At 37.1% G+C, this 18,531-nt stretch overlaps 1 protein-coding gene and 1 long non-coding RNA gene across 9 annotated transcripts in view; one reads left to right on the top strand and one right to left on the bottom strand.

Annotated features, from left to right (window-relative positions):
* The window catches only part of ODF2L (outer dense fiber of sperm tails 2 like), a 37,756-nt gene extending 22,072 nt beyond the window's left edge, over positions 1–15,684 (bottom strand). For 2 of the 8 annotated variants that reach the window (XM_040232405.1, XM_040232410.1), the window contains exons 1-6: positions 15,493–15,684; positions 8,030–8,198; positions 6,054–6,186; positions 3,321–3,380; positions 3,122–3,193; positions 2,469–2,585 (exon numbers count right to left, since the gene is read on the bottom strand). In XM_040232405.1, coding sequence (XP_040088339.1) covers positions 2,469–2,585; positions 3,122–3,193; positions 3,321–3,380; positions 6,054–6,186; positions 8,030–8,142 — 495 coding nt within the window. In that variant the 5' untranslated portion in view covers positions 8,143–8,198; positions 15,493–15,684. Of the gene's footprint in view, positions 1–2,468; positions 2,586–3,121; positions 3,194–3,320; positions 3,381–6,053; positions 6,187–8,029; positions 8,199–15,280; positions 15,421–15,492 lie in introns of those variants that run through there. The other 6 variants (XM_040232412.1, XM_040232409.1, XM_040232404.1 and 3 more) reach the window with 5 other exon arrangements.
* On the top strand, positions 15,577–17,460 carry LOC120856918. The gene is made up of 3 exons (XR_005719515.1): positions 15,577–15,658; positions 16,007–16,093; positions 17,421–17,460. It is a non-coding gene; the product is annotated as an uncharacterized LOC120856918 (long non-coding RNA).
* The last annotated feature ends 1,071 nt before the right edge of the window (positions 17,461–18,531 follow it).

Below are 18,531 nucleotides of genomic sequence, written 5' to 3'. Positions count from 1 at the left end.
TACAGAATATTAGGCTGGGTCAATGATGAATATGATTTAGTGTGATAACTCATGTTTTCATTTCAAATTATCTTAAAACTTTGTATTTTAAAGCACCTGAGTACTAACTAAGAACTTAAAGACTTAAGGTTTTAACGTTTCTACCTTTCTTAAAAGTTGTGTGTTTCTGAAAATAATGCAAAATTATTAAAGAATTTGAGTTTTAATCTTCCATTTCCTGGACAATCATTTTAATTTTAAAAAAAAAGGCGTTACAGTAAATGATGGAGCTTTTCTACCTTATGATCAACAAAAAACTACACTTAACTTTCAGTAAAAATGAGTTTAAGAGATACATCTTAAACAAGATCCAAAGGCTTGATCTCTTTAAAAAGTAACTTCACAAACTAAGAGAAGCAAAACATTCTTAGTCTTTAAAAATCTCTGTAAACTAAAAAACCCCATTTTAATAAGTAGTTGGGGAAAACAAACTGCAATATAGTTAAATCAGCTTTAGAGAAAGGAAGAACCCTCCCCAACCCAAGAAAAACCGCTGTACTTTCTCTAAAATACCACAGGGTGTCATCATCACATCATGAATGACAGGCACACTTATCACTAAGGGTGAAATAGATTTATTTTGAACATGGATCCACAGGACTTTCTTACTAGATTATCAAATCCCATGCTCAACCACTATTAGGAAGTGTGCTGAAACTATCAAATTATTTTTATAGTTTCAAAATAACCCCGTCAGTCATTTGCCAAATGAATGGATATATATTTTAAACCAACTATTTGCCTTTTCCTTTTTCCAAAGAATTATACTTGCAGTACATTATAAAGATAATTATTCTGTCTCTTCTAAAATGTGAAAATCTTCTAACTCTAGTTGACATATTTTAAAGATCTAGAAAGAAAATGAGTTCAAAGTATTTTCAAGGTAGTTCTCAAGGAATTAAAATGTAACTAAAAAATTTAAAAGACCCAATAAAATTGTTGAGTCATCAACAGTACTAAAAAAAATGAGGTTTATGTTGGCAAACTGAGTTAGTTCACTGTGCATGCATTCGTTAAAAAAAAAACAACAAAACTTGTCAACCCTAAATAAATTCCAAAACTGTCTTAGAAGGAATGTAAAAAAAATCCATGAGCTAATTCAACTTCTAATTATTTCTAAATAATAGAATTTTGTAAGAGAATGTAAACTCAAAGTAATAGACAGGTGAATGTGATGGCAAAATCTTAGGATTTTATAGCTTTATATTTGCTCTCCTAAATATCATGAATATAAAAAGGACTGTCAAATTTAACTTTAAAAAATTTTTACTATTTCATTTTTAAACTAAAGAAAATATTTTCAAGAACTTCCCCAACTGCTATTTAAAGACATAATTAAAAAAAAAAAAAAAGAAATTGTAGTAGATAATCTGAGATGTTAAATTACATGTATTCTCTTATATTTACCATGACAGCGCAGTACAATTTCAACTCTAGTTCATCTGCAGTGCCCTAAGACACGGACACAAAGAACACAGGGAATCTCAGGGAAAGTGCTAAAAAGCACCTAATGGCAGACAAAAGACAAGATTTATGTCTCACGTAAGTCTGCTTAATGTCTCTTTCATGGGCAAAAGCTTTTTGCCACTAAAGGAAAAAACAACCCTCAATATGCAGTCGTGAAAAACATGTGCCTGGGCTACAGGTATCTGCCGTGATTCAGGAAGATAAAAGCAAACAGAAATCCAGCACAGAAGTCCTCACACTCAGTGGGGTTTGTCTTTGTACACTTCTCTTTCAAAAGTGGCAACACTGCTTCTTTTCCTTTGGCAAAAATGACAGTAGATCCAGTTAGCTTGTGTCATACCATAGCAACCTCAAACTCTCACCTCAAAGTGACTGTGAGGCTTCCACAAGAATATTTAAACTATGCAGTTTAAACCAGAGAATTCCTCTTAATTTCCCTGCTAAAAAAGCTATATAACAGTTTCCTTGATTATCTAAACACCAATGCTAGGTTACCTGATCTTAATGTTATTATCATTAGTAACAAAAACAATATAATAAACATTATTGTTTCATTAAATAAGTGCAAGAGTATTTAAGTATATTATAGGCACATAAAAGGTATGACTGTATACCAAATATTAATAGCTTCAGTATTTTTAGGTTATTTTAATTTTCTCTTATATTTAATAGCTTTTCCAAATAAATATAACGTAACTAATAATAGGAGAGTTTTTTTAAGTAATTCAATCTTTACAAATTCTTCCTAGATCAGTACTAAAGAGAGATAGCATTTTCATATTAGGATCTGGAGCCAAATCTTTAGAAAGACCAGAAATGTTAAGATTTGCCTCAAATATGAATTTCCCATGGCAACACTTAAACTGAATTCTTTCAAAACCACTAAATTCCAGAATTAAGACTATACTGTCATTCATTACTTTTAGCACTTAAAACTATAAAAATGGATGAGTATTTACAACCTTTATGTGTTCTTTTAATTTATCATTCTCTGCTTCCTTTTTATGAATTTGGGACTGCAGTCGTTCATGTACTACTTTCACTGATTGTGAAAAACGGCTTGCTTTCAAAGCATTTGCCTAGAAGAGAAAACAAAACAAAAATGTGTTATTTGATGTATTTCTCTACAATATGAAACTTTACAGTACTTGGATATTATCTAAAAATTTGCTAAAGAGCAAAGTACAACAATCCCATTACGAATGGATTTTATATAAAATCAAGGGGATGTTTTCTACTCCCCTTTTTAATAACTCCTAATTATCTCTTGTTACAAGTTCCTATCTATCCTCCTAAGTAAAATCATGGATATGTCTAAAATGATCCTACAAACACAGAAATACCTTAATTTATACTAAAACTGAAATATATATTTATACATAGGTCCCGGACTTATGCCAAGTACCCTGAATGAAGCATCATAAAAATCTAAAAAGAAAAAAACAACTTAAAAAATTAAGATATTATATTTGATATAAAACTGGGGAAAATGTCCAAATAACCTAAAAAATGTTGTGTCTATTTATGAGGATAAACAGGAGGCCAACATGGAAAGAAGGGAAAGAAGGAGTCAATATTAAGAAAATATGATGAATTAAGGTCAAAATTTGCTTACCTTTTCATTCTGAAACAAAGAAGAAAGTTCTTGGATATAGGTCTCCTTTTCAAGTACCTTGTTCTTAAGATTCTTCGATAAATAAAATGTAAAAGTTAGAAATATCACAACCTGGGTAATGTTGGCTAATTTTATAAAACTAACCAGCATATAAACAAAAAAATTCAGAAAACTAGACTTCCAAGCATAAAAGACTTACAATGTTTTCACTTTCATTATCAGTTAGTTTCTCTAACAAGTTGAATAAACTTTCCCCTCTCTGTGGAAAAAAGAAGTTATAAATCAGTGTTCACAAGCTATATTTCTCTACACAATAGCAGAAAGTGGATTAAGCATCACTTATGCCCCAGGATTTCTTTGGAAGGAATGATGCTGAAGCTGAAACTCCAGTACTTTGGCCACCTCATGCGAAGAGTTGACTTACTGGAAAAGACTCTGATGCTGGGAGGGATTAGGGGCAGGAGAAGGGGATGACAGAGGATGAGATGGCTGGATGGCATCACTGACTCGATGGACCTGAGTCTGAGTGAACTCCGGGAGTTGGTGATGGACAGGGAGGCCTGGCGTGCTGCGATTCATGGGGTCGCAAAGAGTCAGACACGACTGAGTGACTGAACTGAACTGAAGAAACTAATGTGGTGCAGCATATAGTGGTGACCACAGCTGCCTTCCAAGGAAATTAATATGGACAACTACTATGCATAGTTCAGCTTTTTAAAGTTAAAAACCAGAAAGATTTTTGCTTAAGTGTTCCAAATCAATTTTTGTCCACAATTTACAAAATTAATGTCTAAATAATGCCTCATAAAGTACAAGCCAATGACATAAAAATCACAAGAAACTTGTATACAAAGGAGGCTCACAATGCTGTTTGTAAACAGGTAAAAATTATAAGCAGCCTAAAGTCTAGCAAAAAGAAATGTTTTAAAGAATTATAGCAAATCAATAAAAGAACTCCATGTAGATATTTTAAATGAGAATGCAGAGAATGTTTATTCACTTTGAGGGTCACACATACCATGATTCTATTTATATGAAATATCAGGGCTTCCCTGATAGCTCAGTTGGTAAAGAATACGCCTGCAATGCAGGAGACACCGGTTCGATTCCTGGGTCAGGAAGATCCACTGGAGAAGGGATAGGCTACCCACTCCAGTATTCTTGGGCTTCCCTTGTGGCTCAGCTGGTAAAGAATCTGTCTGCAATGTGGGAGACCTGGGTTTGATCCCTGGGTTGGGAAGACCTCTGGAGAAGGGAAAAGCTACCCACTCCAGTATTCTGGCCTGGAGAATTCCATGGACTATATAGTCCATGAGGTCTCAAAAAGTGGGACACAACTGAGTGACTTTCACTCACTTGATAAAAAATATGTGAAATCAGCAAATCATAGATACAGAAAAAGCAGATAAGGGACAAAGAAAGGGTAGATGGGGATGAGAAGCAAAATTCTAAAGGGCTAAGGGTTTCTATTTGCAGCTACGAAAATGCTCCAAGGCTGATGGTGATGACTACACAATCCTGTGAATATACCAAAAATCACTGAATTGCACACTTTGAACCAGTGAACTGTATGGTATGTGAATTAGATCTAAATAAAACCATTAAGAAAGGAATATATGAATGCATAAGTAAAAATGAATACAAGAGCTTAAATTCCAAGAGTTTTTATAGTAATCAACTGAAATCAAGTAAAACAAATAATGAAAGTTCTTGAAATTCAAAAGGAAAAAATGTATTTTCTATAAAATATGCTGCTTTCATGTAAAACTACTCATGAAACACTGAAAGTGGGGGTTAATGATTGTCATTTCAAACAAAAATTCAAGAATCATTTCCATTTCAAATATACCAATATTTTAATTTCTACAGTTCAAAAACCAATATACCCTTCAAGTGAGAAATATCACTATTGAAATAGTGCTTAGTATTTCTTGTTGATATTCTGTCTTTCTAAGAAGATGTTCTAAAGTTTGTTTTACATGCTTAAGTATCTAATTCTATTGTTAATATTTCCATCTGTTTAGAAATCTTCAAATTGGATGCAGAAAAGATTAGCCTGACAAAATATAAGAGCCACAAACACATTTTAAGACACTGCATTAAGACACTCTAAAATGTAATGCTACTATTAGCAAAGAATACTTTTTCCCAGTAAAAAAAAATCATTCTTTTGCACATGTTGCTGTTGTTTAGTCACTAAGTCACATCCAACTCTTTGCGACCCCATGGACTGTAGCCCGCCAGGCTCCTTGGTCCATGGGATTTTCCAGCCAAGAATACTGGAGTGAGTTGCCATTTCCTACTCCAGGGGATTTTCCTGACCCAGGGATCGAACACGGGTCTCCTGTATTGGCAGGTGGGTTCTTTACCACTGAGCCTCCAGGGAGGCCCTCTTTTGCACATAGTAGTAAAATTTGCCAAGTTTATAGCAGTGAATAGTATTTGTTACGTGGTACACTAAAGTAAAATGAAATCAAAATAAGGGCTTAAACCCTAAAGTATTTCAGGAATTTATTATAATAAAACTAATATTATACAATCTATTTTTTGCCCTTAACTCAAACTTTAGTATACTGTAATTTTAGAATAGAGGTTTTTATTCCACATAGTACTATAGAAAATATATTTCATCTCAGAATATTTTAAATTCACTCTTGAGAGAAGTTGGCTCTAGTTCAACTCCAGGTAAGTCAAGCACCAAGGTACACAGTTTCTAGCCTGGCCTCTCATCAAGTGCATTCCTGAGATTATCTTTGATGAAAAGAATTGCAATTAATGACATAGGAAAAAAGAACACTGATAAACTTACATTTTTTATATCAAATACCAGTGTGTGAACGTAATTACTGTAAGATATGAGACCTCAGTAAATGCATTCTGAGTACTATCCTAGCTCCTCATTTTATTAGATGTTCACTAGTCAAGTACTCACATTTTCAAAACTAATCTCTTCAATGGTGTCCTTAAATAATGGCAGAAGTAATTCTGCAGAACAAGTTGCTAACTCGGCTTCCCTAAACAATGCTTCCAATTCGGTCTTCTCATTTTGGATGTCCTGCTTTAGGCTATGCACAAAGAAAATTTAGGTTAAAACTGTTTCATAAATTTGTTATCCTTTTTTGTGCAAACTAAGCATAGCCTGATTAAGTATTACAGTTCCATAAATTGATCTGCAAAATTTAACTCTAAACTGTCACTGAAAACGTATGAATTTTTTCTATACTTCCATATTTTTTCTACACTTAACTATAAATGGTAAGACAGTTTCTAAAATGTTAAGATATGAAGACTACCAACAGCAATATATCACTCTGCTATTTGATAATTATTCAACATCTGTTCTCCAGTTTGTAAAATGATTTATGTGAGTGTGTGTCTTTTTTCTTCCCTCCCTTCTCCCTAGTCCAAAAACAAAAGATCTGACTTTCTAGCCCTTATTCCCAATCCTTTCTTGAAATCTATTGTTCTTCACAAAAAAATTCCTCCAGAAGAATGTGTAAGCGAAACAAATGAAACACAAAAAACTAAACTGCTCCAGACACCTAAAAATTCTTCACATTTGGTTTTATAAAACATTATCATTTAAAGTGAAACTGGTAATATTTGCTTTCTTGGTTATGTTTTATCTACACTACTGTGTATCACTATAAAATACATTTTGGGGGGTAGACAAGAAGTTCATACTTTTACATCCCGAAATAGGGATGCTTCTTAATAATCTTTGTCAGTCTGGAAGCTGTCTTGAGCTGTCTCTCCTGTACATGTCCAAAACTTATAGAATGAGCATCAAATAGTATGAAGAATATCCCACAGATGGGATACAGCACTTTTTTAACCTCTAGCAAATAAGGGTCACATAGAGGGCTTGAAAGAGTGGCTTGAAGGAGCTGTTGAAGTAAGAATGTTTAGCAACATTCTGGAAGCAAGATTCCAAGGTAGGCTTTCTGTATACTGTAAGTAAGAGCCTATCACCAATAATTTTCATTTCAGATATAGATGTGCTTACGAAATACCATTTCACTAATACTCCTAATAGCAGAGAGAACTTTGAGTTAAAAAGTGACTCAAAGAAGTGGATTCTGAGTATAAAGAAGCTTTGCGAATACCTTCACTAATTTATTTCATTTAATCTTTATATGAGCAGAGTCATTTGGACAAAAATCTAAGTATAACTTTGAAGGGGCTTCTACACTATTTATAAATAAAATTCCAAGCATTCCAAGAAAGCACTGTGTCTTTAATTGACACCACTTTTCTTCTATGGAACATAATATAATAGCTCAACAACAATGAGGCATCTTAGAGGCATGCTTAGACATAGCATCTTAGAGGCTATGTCTCTAAGAAATACATTGTATTCTTAAGTACCACTGGCTTAAAATGATGGGCCTAAGGAAGATGCTGGCTACAAAAGACAATTATCATTATTAAAAACCATGTACAGAAAGTCAAAAATAATTATATATGACCAAACATATTTAAGATTGTCACTTTGAGGAGCAATGAGTCATACAAAAAACAAGTGCATCCCCATACCAAAGAAGCAAAGTATGACAGGTATCTTTTAGATAGCAATATACCAACTGACAGTGAATTAGTATTCATTAACTATATTTCCAATATTACATGGTATTTATATTTTCATTTATCTTAGGTAAAAAGGTATCTACTTTATAAATTTTTATAGGTAATTTTTTCAATTTTAATTGCTTTCATTAAAATTCCAAAACAGCCACATTCTGCTACATGAGTACTTTGTAATCAAATTAAATAAATATTAATTACTAGACTGTTAGATGATATCTTTGAAAGAATGCTATATTTTATTCAAATAATTTACAATATGGACAAAATATGAAACCCTGAAATCAAGAAAATTAACTTATCCCCTGCTATTGTTGAGAATACCAGCTGAGATGACTTTCACTGGCATCCTCTGGTAAATGTTCTTTCTCTGATCTACTTTCAAAATGGGAAAAGAGTTCTTCTGAATGATTTCCATCACTTGCAGTCTCCTCCATAAATTAAATGGATTTATAGGTGGCTTCCACAGCAAGTTCTCCACATAAGCTGAAACCTAGGAAATATTTTCATTATTAAACATTTCAGTAGATTCTTTTTTTTGTTATTACCCTATAAGATAAAAATCCTAAAGATGCATAAAAGAAAAATATTTCACAGACAAAACTCAAATTGTAGCTGCTACTCATTGTGATACTAATTTAAAATTGTATCAAAATTGCATAGTACAATCATTCAACAATTACCAACTGCCAGTTTCCAAAAAGTCACTATTTTCTAGATACTCATAAGAATGTATAAATTACTATTAGTCTATTTCTTGAACTTCTTGAACTATTAAAATAATATCTTGATCCAAACAGACTAGAAACTGGACATAAAAGTCATGGCATAACTATCAATTTCAGTTTTGTTAGATCTAGTCAATAAGAAATGAATGTTATTCATCCCTGTAACAGTAAACTTTTAAGATACTTTTGAAAGTATTTGGCAACAGTAGCTGCAAAGATAAAGGTTTTTTTTTTTAAGTAGACTTTTCAACATTAAATTCACTTATTTCTAGAAATAAATCCTATTTTTTAAAAAAAGTTCAATCTAGGGTATTCTTTGGTGATACTGAATGGGCAGATGATATTACATCTTAAGTCTTACTAAATACTCTAATTGTTTTCTCTCAAATTTGGAGATGTCATTTTAAAATGTGAATTTTAAATTTATGACATTTATGAATTTCTTCAAAGCTACTCCATTTTAAGTAATGAATTAGTGCTTTGGCAATCATTAGCACTGTATTTTCACAATTCTAATATATGGACATGTGTCTCCCTAATTCTGTTTATACAAAATCAAACATCCTACTCAAGGTCTTCTGCATTTTTGCAGAGATACTTTACCTTCTTGTAATTTATTTTTAATTTTCTGTATCATAAAATACATGTGTTCAAGAATTTTCAGATCTTTAGATGGATGTGAGATTAAAGGTTGAAAAGTATTCACAATATTTAATTAGCAGTTCAGAAATTTAAAATGTCTGTAAAAAATGTATCTCTTTTTTGTCTGAAGGTTCTACATATCAGAGAGATATTTAGGATATAGGCCAATGAAAGTATGCTCATATTTTTTAAACACTAGCAACTCATGTCAAAATGGAAATGCAGAATAAGATACATATAGTCTAAGATGATTTACGTGACTGCTACAAATATGCAACATCTGTTATTAGGGCATAACAATATTTTGAGCTACTGGCAGTCCAGAAAAATTTTTTTTAATATTAATATACAGGCATTCCCTGGTGGCTCAGATGGTAAAGAGTCTGCCCACAATGTGGGAGACTGGAGTTCGATCCCTGGGTTGGGAAGATCCCCTGAAGAAGAAAATGGCAACCCACTCCAGTATTCTTGCCTGGAGAATCCCATGGACAGAGGAGCCTCATGGGCCTCAGTCCACAGAGTCGCAAAGAGTCAGACACGACTTAGAGACTTCACTTTCACTTTCTTTCATGAATATACAAAATCAATGAAAAACCAAACCTAAAGATGAAAACGAATATGTTTGGATAAGTCACTGCAATCAAGGAAATTATCACCTACTCATTTGCTCAGTTTTGGTACTTATCTTTTGTCCATTAACTTGTTTAAATATCTGTCTCTCTGTACAACAGAATCTCAAGAAAAAGTTCTTCTTTACTAGAATCCTTAGCACCTATAAGCCTTGTAAAAGCTAAGCAATAACTGAAGGAGAGGGCTCAAGGCTTGGCGTAATTTAGAAATATGATGAATTAAAACTGATGCTTTTTATAACTATTCACCCCTGAGTCATCTTCTGGGGATCACTAAAAGAACAATAAATTCATATATTTAAAACAAAAGTTTACAAACCGGTATAAGAGGATAAGGATCCTCAATTTATTGAAAACATTTTATGAGGTAAGATTCAGTTTGAGAACTTCCATGTGTCCAGTGGCTGAGATTCCACACTTTCAATGCAGGGGGCCTGGGTTCAATCTCTGGTCAGGCAAAGTGAAGTGAAAGAAAGTGAAGTCGCTCAGTCGTGTCTGACTCTTTGCGACCCCATGGACTGTAGCCTATCAGGCTCCTCCGTCCATGGGATTTTCCAGGCAATAGTGCTGGAGTGGATTGCCATTTCCTTCTCCAGGGGATCCAGGAATCGATCCGAGGTCTCCCGCATTGCCGGCAGACGCTTTACCGTCTGAGCCACCAGGGAACCAGATCCCAAATGCCTCAATTAAAGATCCTGCATGCAGTGACGAAGACCCTACATGTGGCAAATAAGACTCAATGCAGGCAAATAAATAAAGAAAAAGAAATATTTTTTAAAAAAGATTCAGCTTGGTATTAGTACTTTAACTGAGTTCTTGCTTGGCTTTGTGGGAAATGAATATAGGATTATTCACTTATAATATATAGGAATACAGGAACTTCTCAAAATATTGTTGAAAGGTTCCAAGGTACTCCACTATTTTTGTGTTGTGATGATACTATAAGCAGAAACATATGTATGCTGAAAAATGTAATAATTTTCTTTAACATAAAAAGTCTTGCCTTTATAAAAAAAAGAAAAAGCTATCATTTTGGTGCACCAAATGTATTTTTGCATGGAAAAAGAGCAGATATTTCACAAGGAAATGTTATCAATTGTGTAGAATAAACTGCCAATTTACAAATGTATTAAACTTTTGTCCAATTTGCTCATGGTGAAACAAAGACATGTATTCTGCACACACACTTTTAATGATCAAATCCCTAAAGAACAGCAATTTTTAAATATTTTTAATGGTTAAAGAATTAAATTTCCTATATAGAAATGACTTTCAGTCTTCTACCCAAAAGGCATATATTTAAAGCCTTTTCCAGGAGTGGTCATGGGTTTCTGGCAACTCAGCTACATTCACTAAACTATGTTCCATTTTGGCCAATAAGAAGCATTTGAGCGATGGCTGTTCAGGGACCATGATGCTGCCATGATCACAGAAAGGAAAGCTCATAGTCCATGACATTCCATAGCACCTATATTGTTCTATACAAACTAATCAGCTTTAAATATGCATTCAAAACTAACCTCTTTGGAGAGAAAAGCATATGAATCTTGCATATTTCATATTTGTTTTGCCAAATACTAACCCTTGGAAAACTAGTTTCCATTTAGCGTCAAACAAAAGCATGCAGCTTATACTGAAATATTCACTATGAAATATTCAGCAAAGAACATCAAGTAGATACAGAAATGCTACTCATTTCCCTCACTAAACACTAGTCAAAAGTTTACTAGAGATGTAATTGTATAGCTTTTTGGACTCCATAGCAAAAAAAAAAAAGAAAGGTATTTGGTATTAGGCAGAGTAAAAATAGCCAGAGATGGAAAACAGATCTTATGAGTGAAAGCTATCAAAATTGAAAAAAACCTTTTTTTATATATATAGACAGAGATTAACTTTGAAAGTTAGCTAATGCTTCTGTCCAATGAATAAAGGAATTTAAAAACAAAAGGGTTGCAGATTGGATAATACTGAGAAAAAAGTTGACAGGAAGAGTGTCTGATTTGTAAATAAAGGATACATACACATTTTCAAGGCACAAGTCCTCCCTCCTTCTCAAAATATTTCTCTCACTGATTCAGTCCACCAAGAATCCTAAACATCTAATAATATTTTCAGAACTATACAGTTTAGAATTTAATTGCAATATAAACGGTAATATTTTAAAATGGCTACTAAATCTGTGAAGGCAATATACTCGTCACTCTTTACCCTCAAAAATTACATAATACAGTGAAAGGCATAGGTTAGGTTCCAATATATAAGTGATGGTGAGCAAATAATTTATTATTCAACCTGAAACAGTTAAGAGATCAAGTGGGCCTCATAGAGAACCCAATTACCCAGAAGACTGGACCAAAGTCTTCAGAGTACCATTTCACCCTAAATAGTCAGTATCCTTTTATCAAATAAAAATAAAACATTTTCTTTCCCTTCAACACATGAACAGCATAAGGACATGCTGCCATTTATCAACAGAGCATTAACTTACCTTATAACATCACCTCACAAAAACCCTACACAGTTTCTATTAACATCCCAAAGCTACACGTGAAGAAACCAAGTTTTAGAAAGGTTAAATAGCTTGCTCAAGTTTATAAGTAAGGAAGTGGTGGAACTCAGTTTTGAAGCAAAAGCCAGCAGATACTAAAATATAAAATTTACACAGCTGAAAGTAACACACAAACTTCTGTGTTTTAATAATACTCTTATAAATTCAGTTTATATTTTAGAAATGAAAACTGTTCTGTACAAGGAAATAAAGGATGAGTAAGACTGAGCTCCTTGAAGGCACAGACAAGTCTAAATTGAGTGAAGACTGTGAGCATGCTAAGTCACTTCAGTTGTATCTGACTCTGCGAACCTATGGACTGCAGCCTGCCAGGTACCTCTGTCCACGGGATTCTGCAGGCAAGAACACTGGAGTGGGTTGCCAGGCTCTTCTCCAGGGGATCTTCCTGGCCCAGGGCTCGAACCCATGTGTCATGTCTCCTGCATTGACAGTCAGGTTCTTTACCACTAGCATCACCTAGGAAGCCCCAGAGAAGACAGAGAGCAGACAACTAAAATCCAGCATGCTAACGGTTATAAGGGACTCACTGGGGACCCTGAAAGCAACGAGCAGGATCCTGGGAGACTTCCCAGAGGTGAATCTGCAGTAGAGTCCAGCAGCATCTGAGGCTGGCAAAAGGGAAAAGAAAAAGGCATTCCAGATAGAGAGTAAAGTACCAGCAAGAACAAGGAATCATACAGAACATGATTTGAAAGGGCACTTGGCAAAAGATGAGACTGACTGGACACATGAAAGCAGTAATTCTATGCAAAGTTCAAGAGCTTTTTTCCCAAAAGGTTAAGGCAGACCATTAAATAATTTTAAGCAGGAGAATGCCAGATCAGAAGTGCATTTCTTAAAGATAAACCCAGTGGTGTTTTGGAAAATAGGTTAGGCATATGGAGGAGAGTAGAAATAGGTCCCAAGAGAGATGAAATTTCAACATGTCTTGCAACAAAAATTTTTGAAAAAATCAAAAGTTGATCCTGCTGGTGATTAAAACAAACAAACAAAACCCCACGGAAAACAATGAAGGAATCAGAATACAGGAAAAGCAAGAGATCAGTATGGAAATGATCAAATGTCCGTCTAGTCAAGGCTATGGTTTTTCCAGTAGTCATGTATGGATGTGAGAGTTGGACTGTGAAGAAGGCTGAGCGCCAAAGAATTGATGCGTTTGAACTGTGGTGTTGGAGAAGACTCTTGAGAGTCCCTTGGACTGCAAGGAGATCCAACCAGTCCATTCTGAAGGAGATCAACCCTGGGATTTCTTTGGAAGGAATGATGCTAAAGCTGAAGCTCCAGTACTTTGGCCACCTCATGCGAAGAGTTGACTCCTTGGAAAAGACTCTGATGCTGGGAGGGATTGGGGGCAGGAGGAGAAGGGGACGACCCAGGATGAGATGGCCGGATGGCATCACGGACTCGATGGAGTGAGTCTGAGTGAACTCCGGGAGATGGTGATGGACAGGGAGGCCTGGCATGCTGCGATTCATGGGGTCGCAAAGAGTCGGACACGACTGAGCGACTGAACTGAACTGAACTGAACCCCTCATTTACTCATGAATGGATGCTCAACATTTAAGTTGCAGAAAATGACCGCTTATCCCATTAAGTAAAAAATTAACAGACCAGTTTGAAGAAAATCTTTTAAAAGTGTGTATTAGGACTTCCCTGGCTGTCCAGTGATTCAGACTTCACCTTCCAATGCAGGCAGCATGGATTCAACTCCTGGTCAGGGAGCTAACATCCCATGTCTCATGGCCAAACAAAACAAAACATAAAAGCTACATTGTAACAAGTTCAATAAAACTTCAAAAACGGTCCATATCAAAAAAATTTTCAAAAATAAATGTATTATTTTTTCCTTCTCAGAGATATCTGTACAGAATCAACTCAACTTCAAAATAATTCTTTCAAAATTCATTCTTGCAGAATTATTACAAATCATCTTCAATGTAGCAAAAAACTGACTGAGTTCTACTAAAGCCAGAGCCCAGGGGAACAATCATTGACTTCCAACAGAACTGTGCCCAAGGGAATAGATGTTATGTTAACCTCATTGCTATACCCAGCTTCTAGGGTCTCAGTCATTTGCACAAACTAAGCAGTGATTAGCAGCGGTATAAACAAAGCCATTTTCTCATACCTTTGGGAGTTTTCGATGCAAAAACTACCTTACTAATACACATCAATTTTGAAATAAGCAAAAGAGAAGAAAATGGATACCTAGCTGTTAAGGACCGTAACAACCATGACCGCGACAATCCTATTGTAAGCAGGACGGCATTAAACTCACTTTAAAAGTAGACAGGCTTTCTGCAGTCTATTCCTTAAACCATAACCAACCAAACGGTACTTAAAATTACTCCAAGAACCTCATCCACTGAACCATCAAGGAAGCCCTCATGCATCCAAAACAACGGAAACCTGTGTGTGAGGTGATAGGGAAACTCTCTTTGCAATATTTTCTCCCCAACACCAGCCAAAGTCTGGCTGTGGTTTTCTCCCTGAACAAGCCCCACTTACCGACCATCTACTCAAAACCTGACATTGCTTAACTTAAATCCTATTACAACCACTCGAAAGTGACTTATTCCTCATTTTACGAATAAGGCAACTGAAACCAGAGAAGTTAGTGAATTGTCCAAACCATACACTTTAAAGAATAGAGGCTGGAAATCTAGGGCCCTGGAAAAGGAATGATTTCCCGAGGCCTGAAGTATTCTTTACTAAAGGAGCCCCGGAGCCAACTAGAGTCCGGTATATTATATAGCGGGCACTTCAACATCAGCCGAATACGTAAGGGAGCAGTATTTCCTAAAGAAGCGCTGCCGTTACCAGCGCCTTCAGGATCACGTCTCCGTCCTGGACAAGCCCAACTCACTAAGATCTGCCAGGCTGTTCCAGGGACCACACCCTTCCTCGCTGCCTTTCCCAAGTCAAGGATGCGAGTGGGAGGTGTAGGCAGAAAGGGGCTGTGGTTAGTGTTGGGTGGACGCGAGCGCCTTTCACTTCCGTAACTCACCAAGGCCACGGCCACGGCCCCAACCCGGACCCTTAAAGCCACCCGAGGTAACGACCCTCCGCCGCGCAAGCCAAAATTTTCCCCTCCAAATGCAGACCGTCGCTTCCACCACTGCGTCATCACGCCGCCGTGACGTCAGGCCGCCGCTGGGTCCGCTAGGGCCCGGAAGGCTGACGTTGGGTAAACTTTAGTGCAAACCCTGGCGAGCATACCTGTGCTCCCCAGCCCTGAGTGGGCCAGCAGGGAGCAGGATGCGGGGGGCAGTGCAGTGGATGAAAGCTAGGAAGGAAGGCAAGGACGCGACTCCGGAAGCAGGCGAACTCCTAGAACGGCCTGAGTGGAAGAATCCCCAACGGGGAGCAAGCGGGACAAAACCGGGTTGGTAACCAGCAAGTAGCTTCTCTGGCAACGGCCGCCCCGCCCCTTCGGTCGCCCGCAGCGGCGCAGCCAATTGGCCGAGTTCAGGAAAGCGAGCGCCGGCGTCTGTTGCTGTTGTCGGGAGTGAGGGGGCGGGGCGCGGGGGAGGCGTCCTGTCTCCGAGTTGCTTCTCCCGGTAAACTCCCCCACCCCCAACCTTTTGTTTTAAGAGAAGGGCAGCGCTTGTGTATAGTTACCAAGAGTCTTAACTGTTGAGTTCACCCAGAAAGGGAAATAAGGCCGATGCATTCCAAATCTTCTGACACTAGGCTTGAATCATCTAAAGTGCCCTCCTTTTGTTTTTTAAAGGGGGAAATTTGAAAAAAAAAAACAAGGCAATCGCGACTTTAAGAAAGTTCGCTGTAAATGTAAACAGCTAAAAGCCGTTTATCCGAGGTAATTCTCCGGGCTTCTGTTTTGTCCTGTTAAATGAGAGAGCCGAACGGCTACCTCCCAGCCATCTTTCGCGTCTCCGATTATTTGTAATCTGATACTTTTATAAATTGAACAAGGCAAAATTCTACTTGGAAAAGTTAAAAAATAAAAAGGTTATCCAACGCTTCAACCTAACGTTAAAAATAGTGAGTATCACATTAGGTTCACAAATAAAGAAACTATCAAAACTGAGCAGTTTAACCGTGGCATAACTCTTACTGGTTTCACTAAAGAACAATTTCCGTTGATGATTCCAGCAATGCTCCCCCATCCCCACCCCCAGCCCCAGCACAAGTTCACAATACATTAACTTCCATATATGTAAATGTTAAAAAGCACTAGGAATTGCACATTTAAGTACCTACTCTAATTGATGGATCATGACCTTTGGCAAGTCAATTTCTCTGAGCTAATCTTCTCACCTGAAAACAAAAGGATAAGTAGAACTGAGGCAAGCGTGCATGCTCAGTCCCTCAGTCGTGTCCAACTCTTTGCAACCCAATGGACTGTAGCCTGCCAGGCTCCTCTGTCCATGAGATTGTCCAGGCAAGAATACTGGAATGGGTTGTCATGCCCTCCTCTAGGGGATTTTCCCCACCCAGGGATTGAACCCCCTCTCTTGTCTCCTGCATTGGCATGTAGGTTCTTTACCACTAGCACTACCTGGGAAGCCCTTTCTGAGCCACAAGCTTTTGTTTCAGACTGTACAGCTAGGTAAAAATCGCAACATTAGAATCCATATTCAGCATTCTATGTACCCCCTTGGTGAACCTTATCTGAGCTGGGATGAGAACAGAGTGGCTTTCTCTAGCAGCTGTGGACACATTCTAGTTGCGGCATGGCTTATAGGCTGTATCATGGTTCGTATCAGTCCTGTCCGACTCTTTGCAACACCACATGGACTGTCTTCTCTGTCCATGGGATTTTCCAGGCAAGAATACTGGAATGGATTGCCATTTCCTACTCCAAGGGATCTTCCCAACCCAGGTGTTGAACCCGAATCTCCTGTGTTTCCTGCATTAGCAATCAGATTCTTTACTGCTGAGCCACTGGGAAGCCCTCTCCTGGGAAGCCCAAAAAACATAATTCTTGGGGCCTTTTTAGCACTGAACTAGGATTCTAGCTAACTTTGCTAACTTGTCATAATTAGAAAAACAACTGTACACAGAAGTTAGGCTTTTGTTAAGAAAAATACTTATTTAAATTATATTGGTATTATAAGTTGTTGTTGTTTACCACCTGTATAAATGCTGTATATTGTCACCCTGCTTATTTAACTTATATGCAGAGTACAACATGAGAAACGCGGAGCTGGAAGAAGCACAAGCTGGAATCAAGATTGCTGGGAGAAATATCAGTAACCTCAGATATGCAGATGACACCACCCTTGTGGCAGAAAGTGAAGAAGAACTAAAAAGCCTCTTGATGAAAGTGAAAGAGGAGAGTGAAAAAGTTGGCTGAAAGCTCAACATTCAGAAAACGAAGATCATAGCGTCTGGTCTCATCACTTCATGGGAAATAGATAGGGAAAGAGTGGAAACAGTGTCAGACTTTATTTTGGGGGGACTCCAAAATCACTGCAGATGGTGACTGCAGCCATGAAATTAAAAGATGCTTACTCCTTGGAAGGAAAGTTATGACCAAGCTAGATAGCATATTCAAAAGCAGAGACATTACTTTACTAACAAACGTCCGTCTAGTCAAGGCTATGGTTTTTCCAGTGGTCATGTATGGATGTGAGAGTTGGACTGTGAAGAAAGCTGAGCGCTGAAGAATTGATGCTTTTGAACTATGGTGTTGGAGAAGACTCTTGAGAGTCCCTTGGACTGCAAGGAGATCCAACCAGTCCATTCTGAAGATCAGCCCTGGGATTTCTTTGGAAGGACTGATGCTAAAGCTGAAACTCCAATACTTTGGCCACCTCATGAGAAGAGTTGACTCATCGGAAAAGACTCTGATGCTGGGAGGGATTGGGGGCAGGAGGAGATGGGGACGACAGAGGATGAGATGGCTGGATGGCATCACTGACTTAATGGACATGAGTTTGGGTGAACTCCAGGAGTTGGTGATGGACAGGGAGGCCTGGCGTGCTGTGATTCACGGGATCGCAAAGAGTTGGACACCACTGAGGGACTGAACTGAACTGATAAACATTCAAGAGGAAACATTCACAAAAATCTCAAAGTGGTTACATAAAATTCTTAAATTGACCTATTTAACTGAATTGTTCAGGTAAAGTAAATATGGCATCCCTCATCGTCTGACTCTAATCTGTTCCTGAAATCTAGTTGGATAGGGAACTTTCGGATAGAAATATCTTTTATTCCATTTTTACATAATGGTAAAACATTCCAGTCCATCAAAAACCCCAATTTCCCCAAATACTTGATTAATCATTA

Source organism: Oryx dammah, unplaced genomic scaffold (genome assembly GCF_014754425.2).
Source record: "Oryx dammah isolate SB20612 unplaced genomic scaffold, SCBI_Odam_1.1 HiC_scaffold_28, whole genome shotgun sequence".
Classification (NCBI taxonomy): Eukaryota; Metazoa; Chordata; class Mammalia; order Artiodactyla; family Bovidae; genus Oryx; species Oryx dammah.
Note: the sequence above shows the minus strand (reverse complement) of the source record. Positions and strands in the feature narration are given on the sequence as shown.